Genomic DNA, 25,442 nt, shown 5'->3' with positions numbered 1-25,442 from the left:
TTGCAGAGAGCTTTTCACATAGGCATTTAATAGGTGATTTTGGTAGCCAGTGTATCATATATACTAGTTCTAATCTTAGCTCTGCCTTCAGAGCTGAGATAAACCAAAGAATAAGTAAGAAGGAATGTCTGGATTTTATGCTATCCTACCAAAAGAAAAAAAATCTAGTTGAACTTCACACCTTACAATTTCCCTCTTTTTACTCGGGGGTGTTCTCTGGGGTTTTATTCCCATTCCTTTACTTCATCTATGATCTAACAAAACATCTGGAACCCAATTGGTATGGCCCTCCCTTGTGTGGATGGGGTGGAAAAGGTTTTTTTGGCCACCCCTGGCAGGGTTGATTGTGGAGAGCTGAGGAATCTGCATTCCCATGTACTGGTGCAGTAACACTTGGGCATGAATCAAGAATGGAAACATAAGCCTTGTAAGAGGTACTCATATCCCTGTTTTGTTCCTGGCACCAGTCTTGAAGAAATTGAATGAAACCCATTCATTAGTTCCTGGATTTTCATTAGCTGGCTCAGACTTCCATGTATCCCAATATAGGTCATAATAGTGAGTGGGAAAAGATCCTGGAGAAAACTTGGGCCCCTCCACAGGATTCCAGAAACTTGAACAGTCTGAGAACCTGTTCAGGCTACCTGATTAAGGCTACAATGAATAGCAGAACAAGGATACTTTTTTTGCCTTCAGTTGTCCTTTGGTGTTCATTTACAAGTATCAGAAGTAGGGTTTGAATTTAGGTCTTCTTAATTCTAAGCCCAATACTTTATTTACTTTGCCACAATTGCTTCTAAATCCAAACTCTTTGGTTCAAATCAGATAGGCAGTGTACTTGTTGATAATGAGAAAGATAAAATATCACATTTCATGCAGGTGTGTGATAACTCGTTCATTACATGGATGGACATGGTGAGGGCAGTTAGATGGTGCAGTAGAGAGAGTCCTAGGTCTGAAACTAGAAAGATTCATCTTTTCTGAGTTAAAAATTGGCTTTACACACTTATTAGTTCTGTGACGTTGGGTAAGTCGCTCAACTGCCTCAGTTCCTCATCTGTAAAATGAACTAGAAAAGGAAATATCAAGTCAACTTAGTATTTTTGTCAAGAAAACCTCAAATGAAATCACTAATAATTGGACACTGCTCAGTAACAATAACAAAAACTTTTTTAAAAAGGACATGGCTGCCAATAAGGAAATCCAGCAGTATTCTGGAGCTCAATACAGATGAAATTTGCTGATTTCAAATAGGAACACAACTTCAAATTAGGAGAACTTTACCATGAGATAATGTATATAAAACACTTTGTAAACCTTAAAGTATTATATAAATGTAATTTATCAATGTTATCCCCTTTGAGCTATTCAAACTGATTTACTTTTTTTTTAAACCCATACCTTTCTTCGTAGAATCAATGCTGTGTATTGATTTCAAGGCAGAAGAGAGGTGAGGGCAAGGCAATGGAAATTAAGTGACTTGCCCAGAGTGACACAGGAAGTATCTAAGGCTAGATTTGAATCCAGGACCTCACCATCCGTAGGCTTGACTCTCAATCCACTAAGCCACGTAACTGTCTCACACCCCAAACTGACTTACGTTTGAAACAGTGTTAGTATTAATTTGTGAGGAATACCCCTGCCATTTTGACTTTCTCCATAGGACATCATATGTCAAGCATGTTTCTCTTTTCCAAGATATGTCAAATATTGACATTCTCCCTGTTTTATTCTTCACAATATTTTTTATTATGCATGAATAAAAAAGCATTTGCACATATTTAGAATAGAAAATATAAGGTATGTGAAAGTCTGTTTTATATAGGTTTATTTTTTAAAAATTATGTAATAAATTCAACATCTTTTTAAAACCCTTATCTTTTCTCTTAAGACTTTTCCCCCAGCATATTACTATTAAAGCTGTTCTGCTTATCTGTGTTTTCCTATGACTTTTCTGTTATCTTCTGGATATATATATATATATATATGTATATATATATATGTATGTATTTAAATTCTATCCCCCCAAAATGTTATCCAAAAAGAGAAAAGGTTCATAGACATCAAAATATAGAAGAACCTTTTTGTGATTGCAGAAGTAGAAACAAAGTAGATGCCTATCACTTGAGGAATGGTTAAATAAATGCTATGTGGGACCGTTAGGTGGTGTGGTGTGTGTGGGCCTGGAATCTGGAATATTCATCTTTATAAATTCAAATTTGACCTCAACCTTGAAGGGTGGTTGTGAGAATAAAATAAGAAATATGTAAAGCATGTTGTAAACCTTAAAGTAACATGTAATTGCCATCATTCTCTTTTCTCCCCCCCTTATCATGGGGGGAAAAAAGCATCACCATTTAAATGCAACAATCTACATGCATTAAACTCCTACATTTAATTTTCATATAAAGTATTTGCCCTCCATTAATTAATTTTTTTAAACCCTTACCTTCCAAGTTTCCATCTCTGTCTTCTTTACTCTTTAAGTCTGAACTACCCTCATCATCCCATTTTTACACGGGATGAGAAGATGGCAGAATTCCAGTCTCTAACAAGAGTTCCAAAACAATTTCTTCTGCAAGTGAGGGATTCCTCTGACCTACAATGAATAAATTGTCAAAAAGTTCATGAGCATGGGGGCAGTTAGATAGCTCAGTGAATTCAGAGCCAGGCCTAACAAGGAGGTCCTAGATTCAAGTCTGGCTTTAGACTAGCTTTGTGACCTTGGGCCCTTTATCCTTCTTCTGCCTTGGAACCAATACTTAGATTCTAAGACAGAAGGGAAGCTTTTTTTTTTTAAGTATTTGAACAGCCCTTCATGTGTGGTCATTTTATAGATTTATGTGTGTGGGGGCACATTTACATGTAGAAAATTTTACTAATGAGCTACATATGAGCATTCAATATAACTGCTACACAAACATGTCATTCTAGGTTAAACTAGAGAGTTTATGCCTATATATTGGTATACTCAAAGTTTTCTTGGGCTAATGGAAGGAATTCTGAATTTTCAGTGATGACCCTTGGATAAGAATCTCAATCACCTTCATTCTGTATTGTGTGTGGTATTTTCTCCTATGTATAACTGTTTTTTTTTTATTCAAAGATATTTTATTTTCCTAGTTACATGTAATAATAATTTTAAACATTTTCCAAAATTATAAGATCCAATTCAAATCCTTCCCTCGCCCCACTCAGATATGATAAACAATTTGATATGAAAAACATACTTCTATATTGGTCATTATAAGAGAACATTTGCAAAACCAAAAACCCCAAAATAAAACTAAATACATTGATGTGAGAAATCAGATGCTTTGATCTGTATTCCACTCTAATGGTTCTTTCTCTTGAGGTGGATATCATTCTTTGCCATAAGTCTTTCGGAATTGTCCTGGATTATTGTATTGCTGAGAGTAGCCAACTGATCATTATATAATATTGCTGTTACTGTGTGCAATATTCTCCTGGTTCTGCTCCCTTCACTCTGCATCAGTCCATGTAAGTCTTTCCTACTCTTCCTGAAAACATTCTGTTCATCATTTCTTACAGCATAACAGTATTCCTCAGTTGAGGGGTATTGTAAACCTTAAAATGTATCACTTCAATTTCCAATTCTTTACCCATGTATAATTTATTCTTATTTTGTTTTGACATTTAATTATTTTGTTTTTCTCAGTTACATGTAAATAACAATTTTTTTAACATTTATTTTTTAAAAATTTGAACTCCAAATTGTCTTTCACTCTGTCCTCTCCCCAGAATGTGCAAGCAACTTGATATATATTATATATATTCTCGGTCACCGAGAGACTACCACTACATATACCTGTGCAGTCATGCAAAAATATTTACATATTAGACATATTGCAAAAGAAAAGACAACCCCCCCAAGAATAATAAAGTAAAAATAAGCTTGAATTTGCATTAAGACTATCCTTTGTTTTGTTTTAACTTGGATAAATGGGTTTCTTTACTGTAAAAAAAAAAACAACTGACAATATCTGGACTCTAGGCAACACCTGTTCTGAGCCTCACCTGAAAAATGAGGGTAATAAGTGAATGTAATGTAAAGTCCTTTGAAAACTTTAAAATGTCACATGAATTCCAGTTATTTCTCAACTATCTCCTTCTCTAACCTCAAAAGGACCCTTCCTCCTAAAAGAGAGCAGAGACAATCTCACCAGGAACCTATCTGGGTGCCCAGTATGCGACGGACCCATTTCCATAGCGCACGTTTCCGGTCCTGGCCGGCTGTTTCCGGTATGCGGAACCAGGACTAAGTGTGAGTTTCGGTCTTCGTTTCGTGTGGCTACCTGGAGCATTGTCATGGCATCAGTGGAGACTCCGGCTCTGGATTCGACCCTCGCCCAGACCCCAGCCCAGGCCCTGGCCCCGGCCCCGGCTGTGGAGTTGGGTTTCGCGGTCGAAGCGCCGGGTTGGCGCCTGCGAAGCGAGCAGTTTCCCAGCAAGGTTGGAGGACGGCCTGCGTGGCTCTCCGAGTGTGACCTGCCTGGCCCAGCGGAGCTCGCCTGCCCGTTATGCCACCGCCCGCTCGCCTTTCTGCTGCAGTTGTACGCGCCTCTCCCGGGGCGCGACGACGCTTTCCACCGCGACCTTTTCGTCTTCTGTTGTCGGGAGCCTCCGTGCTGCGCCGCGCTCCGAGGTCAGGACCTGTTCGTTCTCCCCAGTCTCCGCCGCCTCCTCCACCCAACAGGGAAGGCCAAGGCCTAGCGTGGTCGAGTCGACCGATCTTTTCTAATTGTGTCTGCAGAAAGCTGAGCCTTCTTTGGTTTTGCCCGAGAAGATCCAAGGAGTGAGGGAAGGGGAAGAAAAGAAGCGTTTATGTAACGCCTCATGGCTTATGATTATTACCTCATAACGCTTTCACCACAACTCTGGGAGGTAGGTGTCATTATTATTCCCATTTTACAGGTGAGGAAACCGAGGCAGAAAAGTTAAAAGACTTGCCCAGGATCACTCAGCTAGTAAGTGTCTGATGCCAGATTTGAACTCTGCCTTCCTGACTCTAGGAGGGAGCTACCACCTGTCCAGAGGGAAGGAAGTTATCGGAAAATAGGGGAGCAGAGAAAAAGTCCTTCCTCGCGTGTATGTGTTTTGCGGGTGAAGTGCTTTAGAAAATGCAGGATTGCAGCTACTTCCTAGTCGTCCCTGCTTTCTTTCCTATCCCTTTCCCCTTCCTACGATTATTTTCTTGCTCCTTTTTAAAAGATTTCCCTCCAATCTTCCCCTCCCCGCCTTGGATTTTGGCTCTTAAAAAAAAATAGCCTTATATGTATGCATTCAGCACAGAAGTACATGCTACAGTTATTAGCTCCACTTTAAAAGTAAAAAAAAAAGTGGTTCAGAGAAATGAAGTGAGATATCACTGACACTGTAACTGACAGACAGGATTACCACCCGATGGTGGTACTGTAAGTGTAGGGCACTAGGCCTGGAGTCTGGAAGACCTGAGTTCAAATTTGACACTTACTAGCCATGTAACACTGGGGAAATCACTTAGCAGTCGATTTGCCTGTTTTCTCATCTGCAAAATGGGGATGGATAATAGTACCCACCCCCTCAGGGTTGCTGTGAGGATCAAATGAGGTAATAATTGTAAAAACTCTTGTAAGTAGTGAGTGCTATCTATATAAGCCTTATGAGGTTCCTCCTTTATTATTAGTGTGTGTATGACATGTTACCTCTTTTTTTGAGCATTTCAGAAGTAGCCTTTTAAAAGACTAACTTGAGAGAGGGATTGTATTTGTTTTGTTTGGCCCCAGTAACAATAATAGTGATGATAATACTAACAAATCATATTTATGTAGTGCTTTGAGGTTTATAAAGCACCTTAGAAATATTATTTCATTTGAACCTTATAACAAACCTAAGAAGTAGGTACTATTTATCTCCCAATTTTAAAGATTTGAGAATTGTATTTTTGTTTTATTGAATTGAATTATATTGTAAAGAGAGAGATTAAGTGCTTTGCCCAGGATGAAGGAAGGATTAAATCATTGTCTGTTTCAAATCCATGGCTTGTTGTTCAGAGTGGAGATCTCCAAACAGTGGGTACAATGTGCAGCGAGAAGCAGGTTTAGGTTTAGATACAAAGTATCCAAGAAGTAAAGAAAAAGTAATGAGGGAGCACTAACAACTTGGGGCAAGGAATGAGGGGTGAGGGAAATCTGAAGAAAGAGCGTTTAACTTGACCCTTTAATGGAGTCTGGACTTACAAGAGCTGGAGGTCAGGAGGGAGAGCATGGGGGTGTGTGTGTGTAAAGGTGTGGAGATTTCATCTTTGGGGAATAGCATATTAGGCAGTTTGATTGCAATGTAAAAGTCATGTGGTCTGATGTGTGATCAACTTGGAAAGAAGCTGGTGCCAGGTTATGAAGGGTTTTAAATTCCAAACAGAAGATATTATCTGGTTACTAGCAGTGGGGATCTACGCAAGCCTCCAGAACAAGGGAGTGGCATGGTCAGACCTATACTTTAGAAATATCAATTTGGCAGCTATGTGGAAGATGGATTGTAGAGGGGAAACGTTGAGGGCAAGGAGACCAGTCTTTTACAATAATTCAGGTAAGAGTTGATGAGGTCCTAAAATAGGACGGTTGTGACTTCAGTAGAGAGAATGAGACAGATGAGAGAGGTGAGATTCGCAAGACTTGGCCACTGTACAGATATGTGGAGTGTGTTCAAGAGAACAGTGGAGGTTGACTCCTAGGTTGTGAATTTGTATACTGGAAGGACGGAGAAGTCCTTGATGTCAGGCATGAAGTTAGGAGGGAAGATGAGGTTAGGGTGAAAGTTGTGTTTTGAACAGGCAAAGTTTCCCCTGTCTGTGGAACATAGAGGTAGAGCTGTCCAGTAGGCATATGGATGCAGGACAGAACCCTGGGGCACACATAAAGAGTGGGGTATGAATGATGTCTCTGGAGAATCAGTGAGAGAGGTGGGAAGAGAACCAGGAAAGAGAGAGCCAGAAGACAGGAATGGTCAGCAACTTCGAATACTTCACTGAGGTCAGGGAGGATGGGGATTTAAGAAGGATTTTTGTATGTCTTTCCCAACTTTTATTGTGATTTTTGTGCCATATTCATGTTCTCAAAGCTAGAAAAGACGCAGGTACCTCCTGACACTTAAGTGTAGTGCAGTTTCTGGTATGTCATGCTTCTTTGAGGTATTTTCTTCCATTTTATTAGTTCAGTTTATTCGTTCAGACTGATAGATAAGTTATTTATTAAGTTGAGCTAAAATTTACTCCATTAAAAAAAAGTTGCCACTTTTCCCTCTATATGGCATTTTATGGAATTACAGAATCGTGGAGTAGGAAAGAGACCTCAAAGATCCTCTTGTCCAACCTTTGCTTAAGCAGAAATCTCCCCACCAGCATATTTCTAAAATGTTGCCTAGTATGTAGTATTTCCATGAAAACATTTGGATCAAATTAATTCAGTCTAATAAAAAAGCAAATAAAATGGAAAACTCATCTAAAAAAGGATGTGCACAGTAGGGTGACGTTTCCCATTATCTGGAGGCTAAACTGGAGGCAAGAGCCTGTATTATATGAATAGCCTAACTCTATTTGTGGCACTTGGTAACTGACAGATATCTTTGGCATTATGAACAACTCCAGAAGCATTTAAGGCGTTTTTACCCTGATTATCAGCTTCCTATGATTTTTCCTTTGATATAATTTAGAGAACCCACCTTTTAGGGGCATAGTATTTTTATGGCTACATTTTGACTCTTTTCATTCTACTTTTCTAGTTTTTAGGAATCAGCTACCCAGGAAAAATGACCATTACTCTTATGAGCCACCATCTGATGAGCCACCAGATGAAATAAACGATTCTCCAAGTGTACAGCTTCAGTCTGGTGTTCATCTCTGTAGGGTTTGTGGCTGTTTGGGTCCCAAAGTTTGTTCCAAGTGTCATAAGGCTCATTATTGTAGTAAGGATCATCAGACTCTGGATTGGAAATTGGGACATAAGCAATCTTGTACATCAGGTAAGTTAAATACTTTAAAAAATTATTTTCCAAATAATTTTCTTTCAGCTCCCTGTCCTTTTTTGTGGTTCTGAGTCTTTAATAGAGATGTAAAAAAAAAATATGATACTACTTTAAAGAGATGAACTGCTGGGGTGTACTACTTGAATTTTTTAAATCAAATTTTATTGATATATTTTGTTTTTATATCACCTACATTTTGCATTGTATCCTACTCCCTATCTCCCTCCGAGAGTCATCTCTTATGATAAAGAATTTTAAAAGAGGAAGTGAGAAAAAAGCTATATAAAACTAGCCAAAATGTTGAAAATTCTGACATGTTCAGTATTCTACACCCATGGTCCTCTCCTTTGGCAAAGAAGAGAAGAGGGTACACTCTCCTGTTAAGTGACACTTTAATTGTTTAAGCTGAAGTGATTACTTTCTATGAAGTTTATCATAATATGATATGATTTGCTATCTTCTTAGAGATTATGTACTTTATGGATGAATATTATCATTTGAAATATATAACATAAGTGAGTTATCAAAAAGCATGTGTTAAAATTTCTGTTAATATTCATTAAAAATTTTGATGTTTAAAAATATGTAGGTTTCTTTGAAATCCCAGGAATCTGGTATAGGTCAGAGGTTTGAAGAGAGTCAGATACAGTTTTGCTACATCCCTTCCCTCTAAACTTTTCCTCTGCATCCATTATTCCTGAACCCAACAACTAATTTTATTTGAAGGGCTATAGTAAATAGATTGTGGACTTGTAAGAAGTCCACAAAGTCTTTTTTTTTTTGGTCATCCTTGAGTGATTATCTGTGACTTTACATGGTAATTAATGCAGATATATTCTTTTAGATAATTTATGGTCTGAAATCCCAGACCACAAGTTCCTTTTTCCGGAATATGAAATTGTAATAGAAACAGAAGAGATGGAGCCGGACAATATTCCTGATTGCACTCCTGAAGGCCTGGGAAAGTGTGACAATTCAGAACTCATAGGCAGCATGGGTAAGAAGTAAATTTTAAGAAGACAGTTCATTCACAGATAAATAGATCATTGTTGCAAAAATAATTACTTTATTAGCTAGACAGATGTGTAAGCTGTAAGTAGAGGAAAAAGAAGACTAACCTGCAAATTTTCCATTTTCATTCCATTATGTAATAAGATGAAAACAGGCAGTGTAGTCCTGGGTATATAAATATGTCCTCCTGTCTTGGAAGGAAAATTTTATTTAACCTTGCTCTCTTTCCATAATATTTTCTTCCTTTCATAGGTTACATGTACAAATATATCAGCTCACTCTGCTTTTCTCACTTATACTGCAGTAGATAATGGATAGTGGGTTCAAGTTCTGCTTCTGGCATATATTGGCTGTGTGACCCTAAGGAGATCATTTGAATTCTCAGTGTCCTAGCCAGCATGGACTAATTTACAGTTACAATAGGAGGATTAGTGGGCTTGTCTTCTTAAATGCCCTCCATTATTAATCAGTTTCATTTTCTGTCATCTTTCCTAATTTGATGGATGTGAAGAGTCATTCAGTTTTTTTCAACCCCTTCTGTCTTAAAACAGAAAAGCAGCAAGGGTCAGGCAATTGGAGTTAAATGATTTGCCCAAGATTATGAAGTTAGGAAGTGTTCAGGGGCAGATTTAAACTCATATCCTCCCAATTCCAGGCCTGGTGCCCTATTCGTTGTGCTACCTAACTGCCCCCTCCTTGGTTTGTTTCAGAGTATTCTTTCATATGATTGTGGGTAGTTTCCATTTTTTTCATTTAAAAACTGATTTCATGGGGTAGTTGGGTGGCTCAGTGGACTGAGAGCCAGGCCTAGAAATGGGAGGTCCTGGGTTCAAATGTGGCTTCAGACACTTCCTAGCTGTGTGATCCTGGGCAAGTCACTTAACCCCTATTGCTTAGCCCTTACCACTCTTCTGCTTTGGAACTAATACATAGTATTGATTCTAAAACAGAACAGAAGGATTTAAAGCAAAACAAATCAATTGATTTCATGTTCTTTAATTACTCTTATCTATTGGGAAGTCATTGACTTCTTGCCCTAGGTATACAAATATACCCCTCTGTCTGAGAGGGGAAATCTTATTTAACCTTGCTCCTATTCCATAATCCTTTCATCCTTTCACAGTCCGATTACATGTACAAATAGGCTGTATCTGCTAACTCTGCTTTCTCACTGCATTGCCATAGCTCAAGGTTGGGTTATTATAGTAGTTTGCCAGATCTTTTTCTTGTTCCAATTCCTTTTGGACCCAATTCCAGGTAGATGGTTTAGTGTATAGAGTGCTGGGCTGGGAGTCAGGAAAATTAGAATTCTGATCCAGGCTCAGATACTTGCTGTATGACTTGGACCAGTTACTTAATTTCTGTCTGCCTTTGTTTCCTCAGCCATAAAATGTTGATAATAACACCCACCTTGCAGGCTTGTGGTGAAGATCAAATGAGATGACTTCTATAAAGCACTTTGTAAAACTTTAAAACACTGTATAAGTGCTAGTAGTTATTATTTAAGGCAGCTCTGATCTTGCCTTTTGCCTGAAAATCTTTAGTTTTCAAGTTCTCTTGTCTGCCAAAAAGTCTTGGTTTCTTTGCGTTGTTGTTCAAGACTTCTCACAAACTGGCTCCACCTTCCATTTTAAACTTTATCACTGCTACCCTGGGTGAACCTTATGCTTTAGATGACTTCTCAATTTTCCTGAACTCATCTTTTTCTTGTCTTCTTCTAAGCTTCTCCTTGTGACATTGCCTCTCTCTAAAGTGCCTGTTAAGTCTCCATATTGCCTTCCCTACCTGTCATCATTCATCAGTCCCACAAGCCCCCAGCTCACTGTTATTTCTCTGATTCCTCCAGAGAGAAGGCTATCTTCTTTGGGACTTACAGACTCTATCTGGCCCTCATCTTCTATTATGATTATTTGTGCCCAGATCTTGTCTGGGCAACTTGTCTCAGTTTCCTCCTCTGTAAAATGGAGATATTAATAGCAACTACCTTATAGGGTCTCAAATGATACCATGTCTGTAGGATGTTTTGTAAACTTTAAAGTGCTTCGGAAATGTTAAATACTATTAGAATTTCTTACATGAGACTATAAACTCTGGCTAGATATTGTCTATATGCATTGTCATACCTCCCATCTGTTGTCTGGTACAAGAGGCTCAATGTAGAGAGTATTCATTATTTGTTGGATAAATGAATGGACATGGAATGGACAAATAAATGAAGAGAAAACCCTAGAGGAGCAGGTCTACTTGGGGAGATGACATTAACACAAAGAAATAGAACAATTAACTGTTATATTGCACTGCTCTATTTACAATCTAATCATGACCCTGTAGGATAAGGAAATAGGGATAGCTTAATGGAGGAGATAGAATTTGAAGCATCGATATGATTTGAATCCTGAGGAAAGCAGTGGAAAGAGCCGACCTTTCATTTTTAACATTTAAAATAAGTGAAGGACACCTCTCTGCAGTGGTGGGGGATTTTGAGTACAGAACATTGTATGTCCTATTAGACTTAATTGATGTATTAGTTAGTTTTCCAGAGTCCTTTTTGCTCTCTCTCTCTCTCTCTCTCTCTCTCTCTCTCTCTCTCTCTCTCTCTCTCTCTCTCTCTCTCTCTCTCTCTCTCTTCTCTCTGTCTGTCTCTCTGTCTGTCTCTCTGTCTGTCTGTCTCTCTCTGTCTTTTTCTGTCTCCCTCCCTCTCTCCCTCCCCCCCCCCCCCTCTCTCTTGTTCTTGCTGGGTAGAGGAGAGGGAAGAATGGTTGAATGAATGATTAAATGAAAAGAAATTTGTGATGAAAGGAAGAAAGCATTTATTAAATGTTTGCTATGTGTTTGATAGTGTTCAGAGATCTCATTTGATCCTCCACAAACCCTAGGAGGTAGATACTACTATATTCCTCAGTTTACAGGTGAAGAAACTGAGGCGGACACAAGTTAAGTGACTTACTCAAGGTCACACAGTTATATTTGATTTGAACATACATCTTCCTAATGTGTGAGGTAAAAAATGATGCCAAGTACCTCCCTCAAAAATGAGCACCTGTGCCCCATTCACCCAAGTCATAAAACCTGGAATCAGAAGGTAGGAGTAAAAAGAGGCAGTTATTTTATTCCCTTCATAAAAGAGGGCACTTCAGTGATGGGCTAAGATGTGCTCAAGTGCTGACTGACTAGGCAGTAACAGGCAATATCTACACAAGGCTCCTCCTTGCTCCCTGTCAGGCCTTGATCTACAGTCCAAAATACCTGTGCTTTCAGCCCAGTTCAGGTGAGGTAAGGGGAACAGCCAAGCTGTTTATTTCCCTCTCTGGCCTTCATCGGTCTCCCTCCAAAGCTTGTCTCAGAGTCCTCAATCAACAAAAGGTAGCAAACTGGCTGTTTAAGCTGAATTTTCTTTCTGAGAATAGCATACTCAATTCTCACATACTAACTTCATGGATAGCCTATATATTGTACCATCTATTTGCCTCACTTAAATTATTTAGAAATGAAAGAGATGTAAAAACAAAAAATATTATCTTAAAAAAAGAGAGAAAAAGACGTGTATATGAATGCTATTTTGTGGAACCTTTTTTTTTTTTAACCCATACCATCCTTCATAGAGTTAATACTGTTTATTGGTTCAGAGGCAGAAGAGCAGTAAGGGTTAGGCAGTGGGGGTTAAGTGACTTGCCCAGGGTTACACAGATAGGAAGTGTCTGAGGCCAGATTTGAACACAGGGCCTCCCATCTCTTAAGCTTGGCTCTCAAATCACTGAGCCTCCTAGCTGTCTCAGCTGAACCTTTTTTTAAAAAATATATTTTATTTACTTCCAATCACATATGAAAACTTTTTTTGATTAAATTTTGAGTTCCAAATTCTCTCCCTTCTTCCTAGCTTCCCATAAGCAGTAAGCAATCTGATACAGATTTTATATGTGCAGTCACATAAAACATTTTTCCATATTAGTCATTTTGTGGAAGAAATCTCAAACTGATTGAAAGACAAAAAAAGAAGTTAGAAAGTGAAATATAGTGTGTTCCAGTCTGTTTAGACTCAATGAGTTCTTCATTGGAGGGCAGAAGGCATTTTTCAACATGAGTCTCTGGGATTATTTTGAATTATTGCATTGCTGAGAATAAGTAGGTCATTCACAAGTTATTCATCAAAAAATATTGCGGTTACATGTACAATGTTCTTTTGGTTCTGCTCACTTCACTTAGTATCAGTTCATATAAATCTTATTTTTTTTCCAAAATCATCTTGCCTGTCATTTCTTATAGCACAGTCGTATTCCATCACAGTCATATACTATAACTTGCTTAGCATGAACGCTACTTTGAATACACTTACTATGATATAGTAGGAAGGACTCCCTGATAAGTTATAAATATCTCTGATCCTCAGTGCCCTAATCTGTAAAATGGAATAATACCAGCACTAGGATCTTATACTTGTTAAAAAAGTTCTGTGAACTATGAAGTGCTATATAAATGGGTTTTATTGTTGTTTATCTGCTCCCATTAAAATTTGTTTATAGTATTTGTTTGCCTCTTTCAGATGAAGCACTTGAAGCAGAATTAGATTCAATGGCAAAGCATGAATCTAAGGAAGATGAAATCTTCCAGAAATTTAAAACTCAAATAGCCCTTGAGCCAGAGCAGGTAAAGTAGACAAATTGTATTATTTACTTTAGAAAAATATTTTGTTTTCAGTACTTATAGAAGGTAAAATCCACCACAACAAATATTTTTACAAGGCCTGTACCTTGATGGGCAGCCTATAAAAACAATGCTTTGATAATATGGTTTTAATAATTCTTCATGATTTATAATTATGATAAAACATTTTTCTTTTTATGATACCTGACCATCATTGTTTGATGGGATCTATGCAGTTTGTCTTTTTGGAAGGAAGAAGATAATTGAATTCTCCTTTTTTGCTTTGTCACTCATGGGTCTCTGTACTCTACAGTTTGCCTCACTTCTTTTCACTTTAAACATGCCAGCTACCTGTGAAAAAAAGTATATTTCAGTTTGTAAGTCCTATCTCTAAAATATAATGAAACCTAAGCAGCAGTTTGAAGAGAAGAGAGGAAAAGTATAAGTGGAAGGAAGTTCAGAGCATTCTTTTTATGAAGGGTTTACCACACTAATCTCTGTTCTTTGGATTCTGTGAAAGAAGAGTGTGATTTCTAGCTGTGTAGTGATTTGAGAGCAGAACAGTGGCTATTCAGAAGAGTTGATTTATTAATGGGTTTTACCTTTAATTTTATCTTGATCCATTGAATGCCTCTTTTGACACTTGTTTAGTTTTTATCTGACCAAACATAAACATATACCTTAAATAGAGGATGCTAAAGACTAGACAGCTGCCTTGCAGATGCCTTCTGCTGTGGCAGTGGCAAGATTTATACTATAGCTAGTCTACCTTCATTGTCACTGCACCACCAGCTGCACTAAGTGGAATGCAAGGTTTGTTTTTAAGTAGAATAGGCTTCGAAGAGTTTGGAGAGCTTTCTCTTTTGATCATATTTTCTTTACTGATGAACTGAGTGGATTCATATTAAGAGCATATGTTTTGAAAGAAAGCATTACTAGTGTGTATTAACAAGGGCATTTTGCAAGAAATGTTATAAAACACGACATCAGACTATTTTAGGTAGATATTTCTGCCATCTGTAGGGGAGCTTTCCTAAGCTCTGAGGAGCTATCTGTAAAACCCTGTAATTGATGAAAAACCTTATTTTCTCATAACTCTTTGTAAGATGTAATTTGTAAGAGATGTTGTATTAGTAACTTTAGAAATTTCCTATTTGATTTCAGATTCTTAGATATGGCAGAGGTATTGACCCCATCTGGATTTCTGGTGAAAATATTCCTCAAGAACAAGATATTCCAAATTGCCCATGTGGTGCCAGGAGGATATTTGAATTCCAGGTATGAGTTCTGAAATAAGGGATGACCATAGGAAAAATGAGTCTCTTTTCTGAATGTTAACTTTTACCCCACCACATAAAAGGAATTAATCCTCTGTGAAACATTTATGAAAAGACTTGAACATGAATTATAGGGAATGAGAAAACATTGGGGAAAGGTGGTGTGGATCAGGGGGATTACTCAGTGATGAGCCCATGGGTCTTTCAGATTATAAAGAGTGTTTGCTCTTATAGCAGTTAGCTATAAACAGGGTCCCTTTTTAAGCAAGAGGACCCATATGTGCAAAAATATTTATAATAACCTTTTTTTGTGGTGGCAAGGAACTAGAAACAGGGAATTCTCATTCATTGGGAAATGGCTGAATCAGCTTTGGTATATGAATGTAATAGCATACTCTGTTGTGTTGGAATGTGGATGAAAGGGAAGGTTTCAGAAAAAACTGGAAAGATTTATGTGAATTGATTCAGAGTGAAGTGAGCATATGTAAGACCCATGATGTGGAGGTCTATAAATGACAGGAAGATTCTTCACAAATTAGTGATAGTAATAATGTGTTTGTTTGTTTTTTAAACCCTTACCTTCCATCTTGCACGTGTATTGGCTCCAAGGCAGAAGAGTGGTAAGGGCTAGGAAATGGGGGTTAAGTGACTTGCCCAGGGTCACACAGCTGGGAAGTGAGTAATAATGTTTTAAAAGTCTGTCAGTTTGAGGGGCAGCTAGGTGGCTCAGTAGATTGAAAGCCAAGTCCAGAGATAGATAGGAGGTGCTAGATTTAGATCTGGCCTCAGACACTGTATAAACTTGGACAAGTCACTTAACTTCCATTGCCTAGGTCTTTTACCTTGGAACCAATACACAGTATTGATTCTAAGACGGAAGATAAGGGTTAAAAAAATATGTATTGGAAAGACATACTTTTGATAGACTCAGGACTTTTAAGAAACACATTTATCCACCATGATTCCAAAGAACCCATGAGAAAACATGCCACACACTATATGGCCAATGCAAAAGTTTTGTTTGGCTATGAGTAGTTGAAATATTTGGGGTTGGGTTTTTTTTTTTTTTCATAGTAGGGGGAATTGGGAGGAAAAGAAATAGATTTTTAAAAATCTAAAGGATAGTTACTTATCATATGGACTAATCTCATTTAAATCTAAATGTATTTAGTATAAGTTCCTTGAAAACAGAGTTTGTTATTAGATGGTAAATAGGAGCTATTTTCACATAATATTTTATGTATTTTTGTCAAAAGATTTTTAGGTAGAGATTTTACTTAATCCATAAATCTACTTGAAACTCATTTTTAAAGCACTTGATATTTTATCCAGTTGAAGTATGTCCCCTAGTGTGTTACTTTAGAATTACAATTTGGGGGGACAGCTGGGTAGCTCAGTGAATTGAGAGCCAGGCCTAGAGATGGGAGGTCCTAGGTTCAAATATGGCCTCAGACACTTCCCAGCTGTGTGACCCTGGGCAAGTCACTTGACCCCCATTGCCTAGCCCTTACCACTCTTCTGCCTTGGAGCCAGTACACAGTATTGACTCCAAGACAGAAGGTAAGGGTCAAAAAAAAAAAGAATTACAATTTGGAATTTTATAGATTTTTTTATAGGTTGATTTTCAGATCAACCAGTATGTGATCTATTACAGAAATAAACTTAAAATAAAACTTCATTGCCACCATTCTACCTTTTTATTCTTTTCTCAAATCAATAGGGTGTAGTTTCCATACTCGATGTTATTAGTATTACTCTTTTTTAACATTAGACTATCATTAAAATGCCTTAATTTATAATTTTTTCACATAAAAAAGGTAAAAAATTTAAATGACCAAAATTTTATTTTTTATTTTTCCCATATCTTCACCCTCAAGGAGAAGAGAGGTAGAGAGGTTAAAAACCTTTGTGACAAAACTCATTTTCTCAATGGCCAAGTTTTTAAAAATATGACTTGTTCTCTACCTTGAGGCAGGAGGTATGGATGGCATGTTTCTTTATGAGTCCTCTAAAATTGTGTTTGGTCATTGTGTTGTTCAGAGTTCCTAAATCTTTCAAAGTAGCTTTTCTTTAAATTTTTATTATTGTATAAATAGTGGTCTTGGTCTTCCTTACTTGAGTCTTCTTAGTTTGTATATGTCTTCATGTTTCTCTGGTTTTCATCTTTAGTTTCTTACCTGTATATGTCACAATTTATTTGGCTATTCCCCAAATAATGGGTATCTCTCTAAATTTCTTGTTCTGGGCTTCCACAAAAAGCTGCTATTACTATTTGTGTTCATATGCATCCTTTTTCTCTTTTTTGATCTCTTTGGTTTTTAGTCCTAGTAGTAGTATCACTGAATCAGAGTATGCAAGATTTAGTAACTTTGGTTATAGTTCCAAATTTTTTTTTACAGTATGACTGGGCTAATTCACAGCTTTATCAACAATGCATCAATTTACCCATTTTCCCATAACATCCCCATCTATTTGTCACTTTCTTGTCAGCTTTGCTAATCTACTAGGTGTGATTTGGAACCTCAGAGTTGTTTTAATTTGCATTTCTTTGTATCCTTTTACATGGCTGTTGGTAGTTTAAATTTCTTCTGTAGAAAACTGCTTATTTGTATATTTTGACCAATTAGTTGGAGTAATACTTTTATTCAACATAAATATCAGTACTATTTTCATAAAATCAGCAAGGATAGATGATATTTCTAGGACCTATAGATTTTGAAATGAGATTTGCACCTACATACTTGGCTGCTCCTTTCTGACAAACAGTCATGTATGTGTGTTAAGCAGAAGGTCACATCAACGTTGAACCATTGAGGGGACCAGGGAATTGTCTGAAAATGTAGATGCATAATAACTATGATCTTTCTTAAATACTTAAATGATTTAAGGGGAAAGTGATAAAAAAACAAGCTTGTTATAATTAGCTTTAATCTAAACAAGAACAAGGGTATATTGCTCTCCAATTCTGTGTTGTCTTTCCTCAGGTTATGCCACAGCTTCTAAATTACCTGAAGGCTGACAGACTGGGCAGAAGCATTGACTGGGGGACTCTGGCTGTATTTACCTGTGTGGAAAGTTGCAGCTTGGGCTCCAAGTACACAGAAGAGTTTATCTGGAAGCAGGACTTCACAGATACAACTTAAAATCATGAAAGACAAATCTCTAGTTTGGTTTTGTGATACTTTTCACATTTTGAATACCTCAACAATTTTCAGGCCTTGTATATATAATGATGATGTGCTAATGATTGTAATAATCTCGATAAAACTCATCACAACAGCACCACTGTCTGATGACAAACTGACTGTGATGGGCACTTAGTTTAATGCACATGCTGATGTGCCTGCCAAAACATGGGAGGAAGGATTTTATTATGGTGACTAGCAAAGAACTTATGCTGAGCTCCTAATCATGTAATCGTCTCAATTCATCAAAGATTAATTTGGCAGGTTTTTATTTTCATAATTAACAGAATCTTTTACCCAAGCCAGTTTAGTACTGTTTTTTATATATTCAGTATGCTGAAATGATATGGTAATCCAGAGCCATATTTTTATCTTTGTAATGAGTAGAACTCCTCAGTTGTTAGTGACAGCCAGTTTCTGTTGGGGAGTGACAGGAACAAATGAGCTCCCATTGGAGTCTGAGACTGCTAATCACGTCATTCCTTAGGTTTAAGGCTGCATGTTTTGTTTTATTGTTCCCTCTTTGCTGTCATCTTTTTTCCTGTCTTGTCTCTTTTTTCTTTTTACTGTGCCCTTGTTTCTCCTTCTGTTCTGTGTACCTCTCAGACAAACATCTCCCTAAACAGTTCTTGCATTAACGGTCATGAAGTTCAGAGCCAAGTTCAGTGCTCAGCTGGAGTACCAAACCTATCACATCTGCTCCTTTTAATTATTTTTTAAAACTTAGAAATTTCCTGTCCATTTGTGTTTAACTGTCTATATTGTCTCAAACTGTCTCTGAAAGTAACAGAATTATAAATCTTGAATTTAAAAACATCCAAACTTAGCCTTCTTCCTCATCTAACCTCAGACATGATTATCATATGGGGTAGGGAGTGCTCGATTTGGAGTCAGAGGGACTTAAGTTTAAACCCGGGCTCTACCCTAATTACATAGGTAATTACATAGCCTGAGCAACAGGGCAAGTTGCTTAGCGCCCCCTCCAAGCCTCCTTTTTCTCATTTGTAAAATGAAGTGACCTGGGGGCAGCTGGTAGAGACAGGAGGTCCTAGGTTCAAATCTGACCTCAGACACTTCCCAGCTATGTGACCCTGGGCAAGTCCCCCATTGCCTAGCCCTTACCACTCTTCTGCCTTGTAGCCAATACACAGTGTTGATTCCAAGACGGAAGGTAAGGGTTTAAAAGAAAAAAAAATGAAGTGACTGAACTATGGAACCTTTAAGGGTCTCTGATCAAAATTGAAATACAATAGGACCTTGATTTACAAGAAGTTGACATGTGAATTCAGGTATGTGTGATTGGTGATTGAAAAAAATAAAAGGCAGAAAAATTGGTAAAATATAATTTTTAATTATATGCTAAAGCCTCAACATTTTCTCAAGCAGTATGACATCTTGAAGTATCTTGCCTAAGTATACTCATTCTTGCTCTGAGGAGCATTAGTGTGAGCCATTACATTGTTTTGTGCCAAATATTAGCTTCTACCTCAGTCTTTGGAGTTTTTGCTTGTAACATGCCACGCTGGCAGCAGAGCAGTGCTTCTCTTTGTTTTACACTGACTTCTGTTTAATCTGCATTATTAAAAAGGTGATAGGCAGGTTCACATGAGAAATACTTATTAAATAATGGGATTCATGATTTTCAATTTACTTGAAGGGTCTTGGGATGTATTGGTCACATAAAATGGCCCCAATGTACATCCAGGTCTAGATTTCTTTCCTTTAAGTAAGGAATTGCTCATAAATTGAGATTATGGCCCCAAATTTTACTTGCTGGCAATAATATCTGCTATAACTTGCTCCTTTAACCACTATTAACAAGAATACTTTTTTTTGTAATATTGAATGAACAATTTTATCAGGCTAAGTTTCAACTCTGATGTTGACTGTATCCTTTCTCCACTCCCCTATACCCTGTCATCCTGTAATTTTTTTTCTTATAAATGCTCCACAGGAGTTCACTGTTGGTTGTGAGCCCCATAGCACTTATTTTGGTCTGATGGACAAATTATTAGCTTTGCCAAAGCTGTACTAAATTTAAGCTGTTGTTCCATTGTGGGCATGGAATTTCACCAGAACTTTCCTCCTTTGATAGCCTCCCTGCTTTTATTTTAATTAAAAAAAAAACAAACCATTACCTTCTGCTTTAGAATTGATACTAAGTATTAGTTCCAGGTCAGAAGAGAGGTATGGGTTTGGCAATGGAGATTAAGTGACTTGTCTAAGGTTGCACAGCTAGGAGGTGTCTGGGTTTGGATTTGAACCCAGGACTTCCTGTCTCCAGGCCTTGCTCTCAATCTGCTGAGCCACCCAGCTGCCCCTACTTTCCTCCTTAAAAGAAATGATTGATTCTTTTATTTTTTTAAATGTCTACCCTGTCAACTCCCTTCATGCCCCTCCCTTGTAACTAAAAGTTGAGCAAAAAGCAATGAAGCCCAACAATATTTAACATAACGACCCATACTCCTCCCTCATCTGAGAATAGAAAAGTCCATTTGTTTTTCCAGGACAAACTGGTCACCTGATCTTGCCTTCAAGAACCCAGGGTCAGTTGCACTAGAATGAGGCAGCAGAGTATTATCAGTTTATGGTTATTTTTGGTCACTAATTGGAGGATGGGGGAAAATACTTAAATTTAATCTTTCAAGGAATTTTATCAAAATCATAAAATAGAGATTTAGAAATCTCCATAATGGAGAGCTACATCATAACTCCTGAAGTTATGTTTTAATTGAGGCTACGCGTAGCAAAGTTATGGTTGATGTGATTGCATGAACATTTGAAACGTGTTCACATTTTTAAAAATCTTTAAACCATTTCAAAGCAATTCTTTTTAGAAAAGAGAAAAACAGTACATTGAAAATGTCGCAATATAATGTATTCTAAACCTCTGCAAAGGTGGTGGAAAATGTATTTCTTTGGGGCCTGATTGTTATTCTGCAACATTCACTGTTTTATTATTTTTGATTTCTTCCCATTTATATGGTTGACATTTCTTTGTATTTTTCGTGGTTCTCCTCTGCGTCATCAGCTCATGTAAGTCCGTGCTTCTCTGTATACATCATATCTATCATTTCTCAGAGGGCACCACTTGGTTTAGCCATTCTGTATTTGATGGGCTTCTACATTGTTTACAGCTCTCAGCTACTGAAAAAAAGGGCTGCTGTAAATACTTGAGCATATTTGAGGCCTTTCTTTTTATCAATGACTTCCTTGAGCTTTTTGCTTAACAGAACAATCAATCTCTGGATCAAAGAGTTGCTACATTATTTAATTTTCCATTGTTTTCTAAAGTGACCAAACCAAGTTCATAGCTCTACCAATGATAAATGAGTGTACCTCTCCTGTTTATTCAACTCAAACCACTGACTTTCTTTGGACTTTTTTGGCAGTTTGCTGGGTGTTGGGGCGAAACCTCAAAGTTATTTTGATTTTCATTTCTCATTAGTCATTTGGAAGACACTTTCATGGGTTATTAGTTTGAAATTCTTTTGGTCTCCTTTGAGCATTTTTTTAAAATTAGAGAATGGTTTTTAATTGACTTAACCTCATCCAATGAACTGCCAGTTAGGTTTCCAGTCACTATGGAAGGACTTGAAGATAAAGAATACTCTTGATCTTCCCTTAAAAAATAATAAACATGTTTTTCCTAGAGAACAGAGCTAGCCTTGGAGTCAGCAAGAGCTGGGTTCAAGTTCTGTTTCGGACATACACAGCTTATATGACTTGGTAAGTCATTTGGCTAAATTGATGAAGGCTTGCACCCAGGTTGGCAGCAATATTAAGAAAGGGACATATACAAGAGATGCTTCCAAGGTGAAATTAAAAGGCCTTGGCAATGGATTGGATATGGTGGGTGAGAGAGAGGAGTTGAGGATGATACCTAGGCTGTACATCTGGGGCCTGGGAGGAGGATGTTGCCCTCAATAGTAATGTGAAAGTCCAGAGTAGGGGGTGATTTTGGGTAAAGTTCAGTTTTGGACATGTTGAGTTCAGTTTGAAGTGTCTGAAGACTTGAGGGCATCAGGAAGGGTAGGACAGTCTCTGAGGGAAGCATTTATAGATGTGTTATTTCCACGATTTGTTCTTTGACCCACTCATTCTTTAAGATAAGGTTGTTGAGTTCCCAGTTTTTTGTCTTTTTTTCCTGTCGCCCTTTTAGCCTTTTACCATCCTTTGTTCAGTGTAATTTTTATAGCATCAGTCTGAAAAGGATGCAAGGAGTAACCTTTGACTCTGGTACTGGCCCTATCATTTATGTCAAAACATTTATAGCATAGTTTTTTGTGGTAGTAAAGATTTAGGAACAAAGTGGGTGCCCATCAATTGGAGAATGATTAAACTGTGGAACATTGCTGAGCTATAAAAAAGAATGTGCAAATACAGAGAAGCATGGAAGGATCTACATAAACTGATCCAGAACAAAGTAAGCCAAGAAAACATATCCAAGTGACTATAACAGCATAAAAGGAAAGGACACGAAAAATGTGGCAGAATCATTCAGATCAAGCAGGCTCAAAGAGGTGGGACCCTTTTATGGAGGTGGAAAGTCCACAGGTGTTAAGACATTGCACGTGGTTTTGGATTGTAAGAACAAAGAACAACTAGGAGGTTGTGGGGAAGGACTATTTGGGATAATTGAGGACGGTTTCATAAGGGAAGGCAGAAGACGTAAAAGCCAGACGGGAATTTCGGAAGTCTTTACCATGGCTGGGGCCTTTGTGACTAGGACCGTTTCTCTATGTGGCATGTGGTGGTGGAGACTGTGGGAATGAGTAAACTGAGGAACAGTCAGCACGGATGCCAAAGTCTCTTGTGGGAGGGCAAATGTGGAGAGAAAAACTGATCCAGGTTGCTGAGGAGAGAAGGGGAATGACCTACTCTGTAGCTTAGAGCTGTAAATCGTGCAACTTGGAGAAGAGAGCAAGGACCAGAGAGGCTGTTATCAGAAGGGTCCCAAGATTCAGTGATGATTTAGGATCAACTATAGTCTGTTGCCTACGAAGGGTTTACTGAGTGCATGATGGAAGGGGGGGGGGAGGGGTTACAGACTAAATGCCAACAATCTCTGGATTGCCCATGAAATTGGAAGTCTGGTAAAAGACAGTAAAGATGTGGTTGGGGTGGAAGACTTTAACTTCTATACTTCCTGGCCAATGTATCTCGATTCCTGTAGTAAGGAATAAAGAATATATTCCTTGGGGGTGGATAAAGTGCCAGGCCTGGAGTCAGGAGGCCCTGGGTTCAGACTTCCTGTGTTACCCTGGGCAAGTCACTAAACTCTAATTGCCTAGCTTTTAGAATCAACACTAAGAAGGTGTGGGTTAAAAAAACCAAACATTACTGGATATATAGGCCAGCGACAGAAAGGTCCCACATGCTCATTACAAAATGTTTAGTTCTTGGAGGTAGCAAAAAAACTAAAACCAAAGTAGGTGCCCATCATTTGGGCAGCCCTTAAACCAATTTGTGGTCAAGGAATGCGTTGGGCTCTAATAGAATATTATGTTGTAAGAAATGTGAAATAGAAAATGTAAACTGAGGAAATTATTTCTTCTTCTTGTAAATGACTGCTCTGGTTGGCTGTGACTGGAGAACTGTTAGAGGGACCTGAAACTGCTTGGTTGTAAATGGAGGTAGGAATGAGAGATACTGAGGGATGCTAGTACAGGGATGCTGCCACACAGGGGAACTGCTCTGGGGTTTGCCTATTGATCCCTACTGATGGATCAGTATATCTTTCTAACTTCCTCCCCCCTTCATTCCCTCCCTTCTCCAACCCTCTCCTTCCTGCCTCCCTCACCTCCCAGTTCTTCTTGAAGCCTTTGGCTTCTTCCCTCCCCCTCTTGAGTAAACTATATACTCTCTTCCTTTTTCAAGTCAAGGGGTTTACTGGGATAACAGGATAGGAAACTGAGGTAAGAGGGATGAGGATGTCCCTAATCTAAAATGAGGGAGAATTGAGGGTTTGAGAAAGTAGTCCAGTCACAACTGTGACTCTAAGACAGAGAAATGGACAGTTAGAAAGATGGAGTATAACAGCTGTTTAAAATCTTCACAGAACCAGCAAGGTCTCTCAGCTTAACCCCAGAGAGAAACAAAGTTCAAAATCTCTCCTTCAGCCTGGCTTTCCTCAAACTGTCGGTCAGTCTAATCTCAGAGCAGGTTTCTCCCTTGGTCAGAGAGCCCTAGAACACCAAGCGTGCCCTACTAGGGTTCTTAGCCAGCCTCAACTGCCAACTCCTGGGAACATTCTGTTTGGAACCTTCTTGACTGACAGCCAGGTCAGGTCCCCAGCTTGTTTTCTTGCATCTTGGCTTACAAGCTCTCTCTCTCTCCATGCCTCTACCACAAACAACAAATATGAACATGCAGGGAAACTTGCTTCTATAATTGATGCAGACCAAAGCATAAGTGAGAGGATACTCCCTATTACCCTAGTAATGTTAAACCACAAAAATACTAGCCAGTCCCTTCCTCAACTTCTGGGCCCATGCTGGTCCGTGCCCACCTCTTCCAGCCCCAGCCTAAGCTGTGAACCACGGCAAGCAAACAATGTGCCATCAGGCCAAGTGAGTGAAGCCCATCAGGCAGAAGGGGGCCTGGTCAGCAGCTTCCCTAGGAACTGGGCGCTGGGGGCTTGCAAACCTGAAGTTAGGTCTGTCTTCAGGAGGGTGCACTGGGTCCCTTTCTCTGCCCCGTGTGACTGGCACTATTCACGTAGAGCAGATCTGTGCTTTGAGATGGGAGGGTGGCCACCCTGTGTGATCTATCTGGGTCCCAGGGGTGATGGTGTCTGCTGCCCTAACTCGCACACAAAGATCCCTCCTCCATTGCATGATCCATTTCCTGCTGTACTAACTCCCACTCTACTTCTTGTTATCATCAAGGAATCCCTGGTATCAATAAGGAGCAGGAATAACCTTGAACTTCACTATCACGAGACTGTTTGGGAAAACTTTACTGTTGACCAAGAGTTGAAGTGCATGCAGAGAAGGCTCCTTTGGTAGAGTCCCTGTTGATTAGTCCATTCAGTCAGCATTTACTAAGTGCCCATGTCCACACTGAACAAATGAAGGGTTGTACAATATAAAATGCTCTTTGTTTTCTAGCATGTAGCTGTGACCTGGGCGGGTCCCTTTACTGCTGAGGCTTAGGTTCCCTCCTCTGTGATGTGAGGAGGCTGCACTAACCCTTCCCAGCTCAGACAGCCGATGATTTGAAGAACTTGAAAGGTTCATAAATTATTCTTTTGGGTACTTACTACTGTGGCTGTTTGATAGGGTTGTGGGGAAGCACCCAAAAT

The 25,442-nt window shown here is 38.6% G+C and overlaps 1 protein-coding gene and 1 long non-coding RNA gene across 2 annotated transcripts; one reads left to right on the top strand and one right to left on the bottom strand.

Moving 5' to 3' along the window:
• Nucleotides 1–741: 741 nt before the first annotated feature.
• LOC103103434 (uncharacterized) lies at nucleotides 742–4,319 on the bottom strand. Its single transcript, XR_463212.3, has 3 exons — nucleotides 4,185–4,319; nucleotides 2,450–2,599; nucleotides 742–1,069 (listed from the first exon to the last, which is right to left on the bottom strand). It is a non-coding gene; the product is annotated as an uncharacterized LOC103103434 (long non-coding RNA).
• A 10-nt stretch (nucleotides 4,320–4,329) lies between these two features.
• On the top strand, nucleotides 4,330–18,958 carry PDCD2 (programmed cell death 2). The gene is made up of 6 exons (XM_001381626.4): nucleotides 4,330–4,666; nucleotides 7,780–8,019; nucleotides 8,867–9,019; nucleotides 13,574–13,677; nucleotides 14,839–14,952; nucleotides 17,936–18,958. The coding sequence occupies exons 1-6, from the start codon at nucleotides 4,330–4,332 to the stop codon at nucleotides 18,092–18,094; spliced, it is 1,107 nt and encodes a 368-aa protein (XP_001381663.1). The 3' UTR covers nucleotides 18,095–18,958.
• Nucleotides 18,959–25,442: the final 6,484 nt, after the last annotated feature.

This window comes from Monodelphis domestica, chromosome 2 (assembly GCF_027887165.1).
Source record: "Monodelphis domestica isolate mMonDom1 chromosome 2, mMonDom1.pri, whole genome shotgun sequence".
NCBI classification, from domain to species: Eukaryota; Metazoa; Chordata; class Mammalia; order Didelphimorphia; family Didelphidae; genus Monodelphis; species Monodelphis domestica.
The sequence above is the reverse complement of the archived record's forward strand: the minus strand, read 5'-3'. Positions and strand labels throughout refer to the sequence as shown.

Coding starts and splice junctions, on each gene's coding strand:
- PDCD2 (XM_001381626.4), top strand. CDS start 4,330: ATGGCATCAGTGGAGACTCCGGCTCTGGATTCGACCCTCGCCCAGACC. Junction 4,667..7,779: donor GTGCTGCGCCGCGCTCCGAG/GTCAGGACCTGT, acceptor CTACTTTTCTAG/TTTTTAGGAATCAGCTACCC. Junction 8,020..8,866: donor TAAGCAATCTTGTACATCAG/GTAAGTTAAATA, acceptor ATATTCTTTTAG/ATAATTTATGGTCTGAAATC.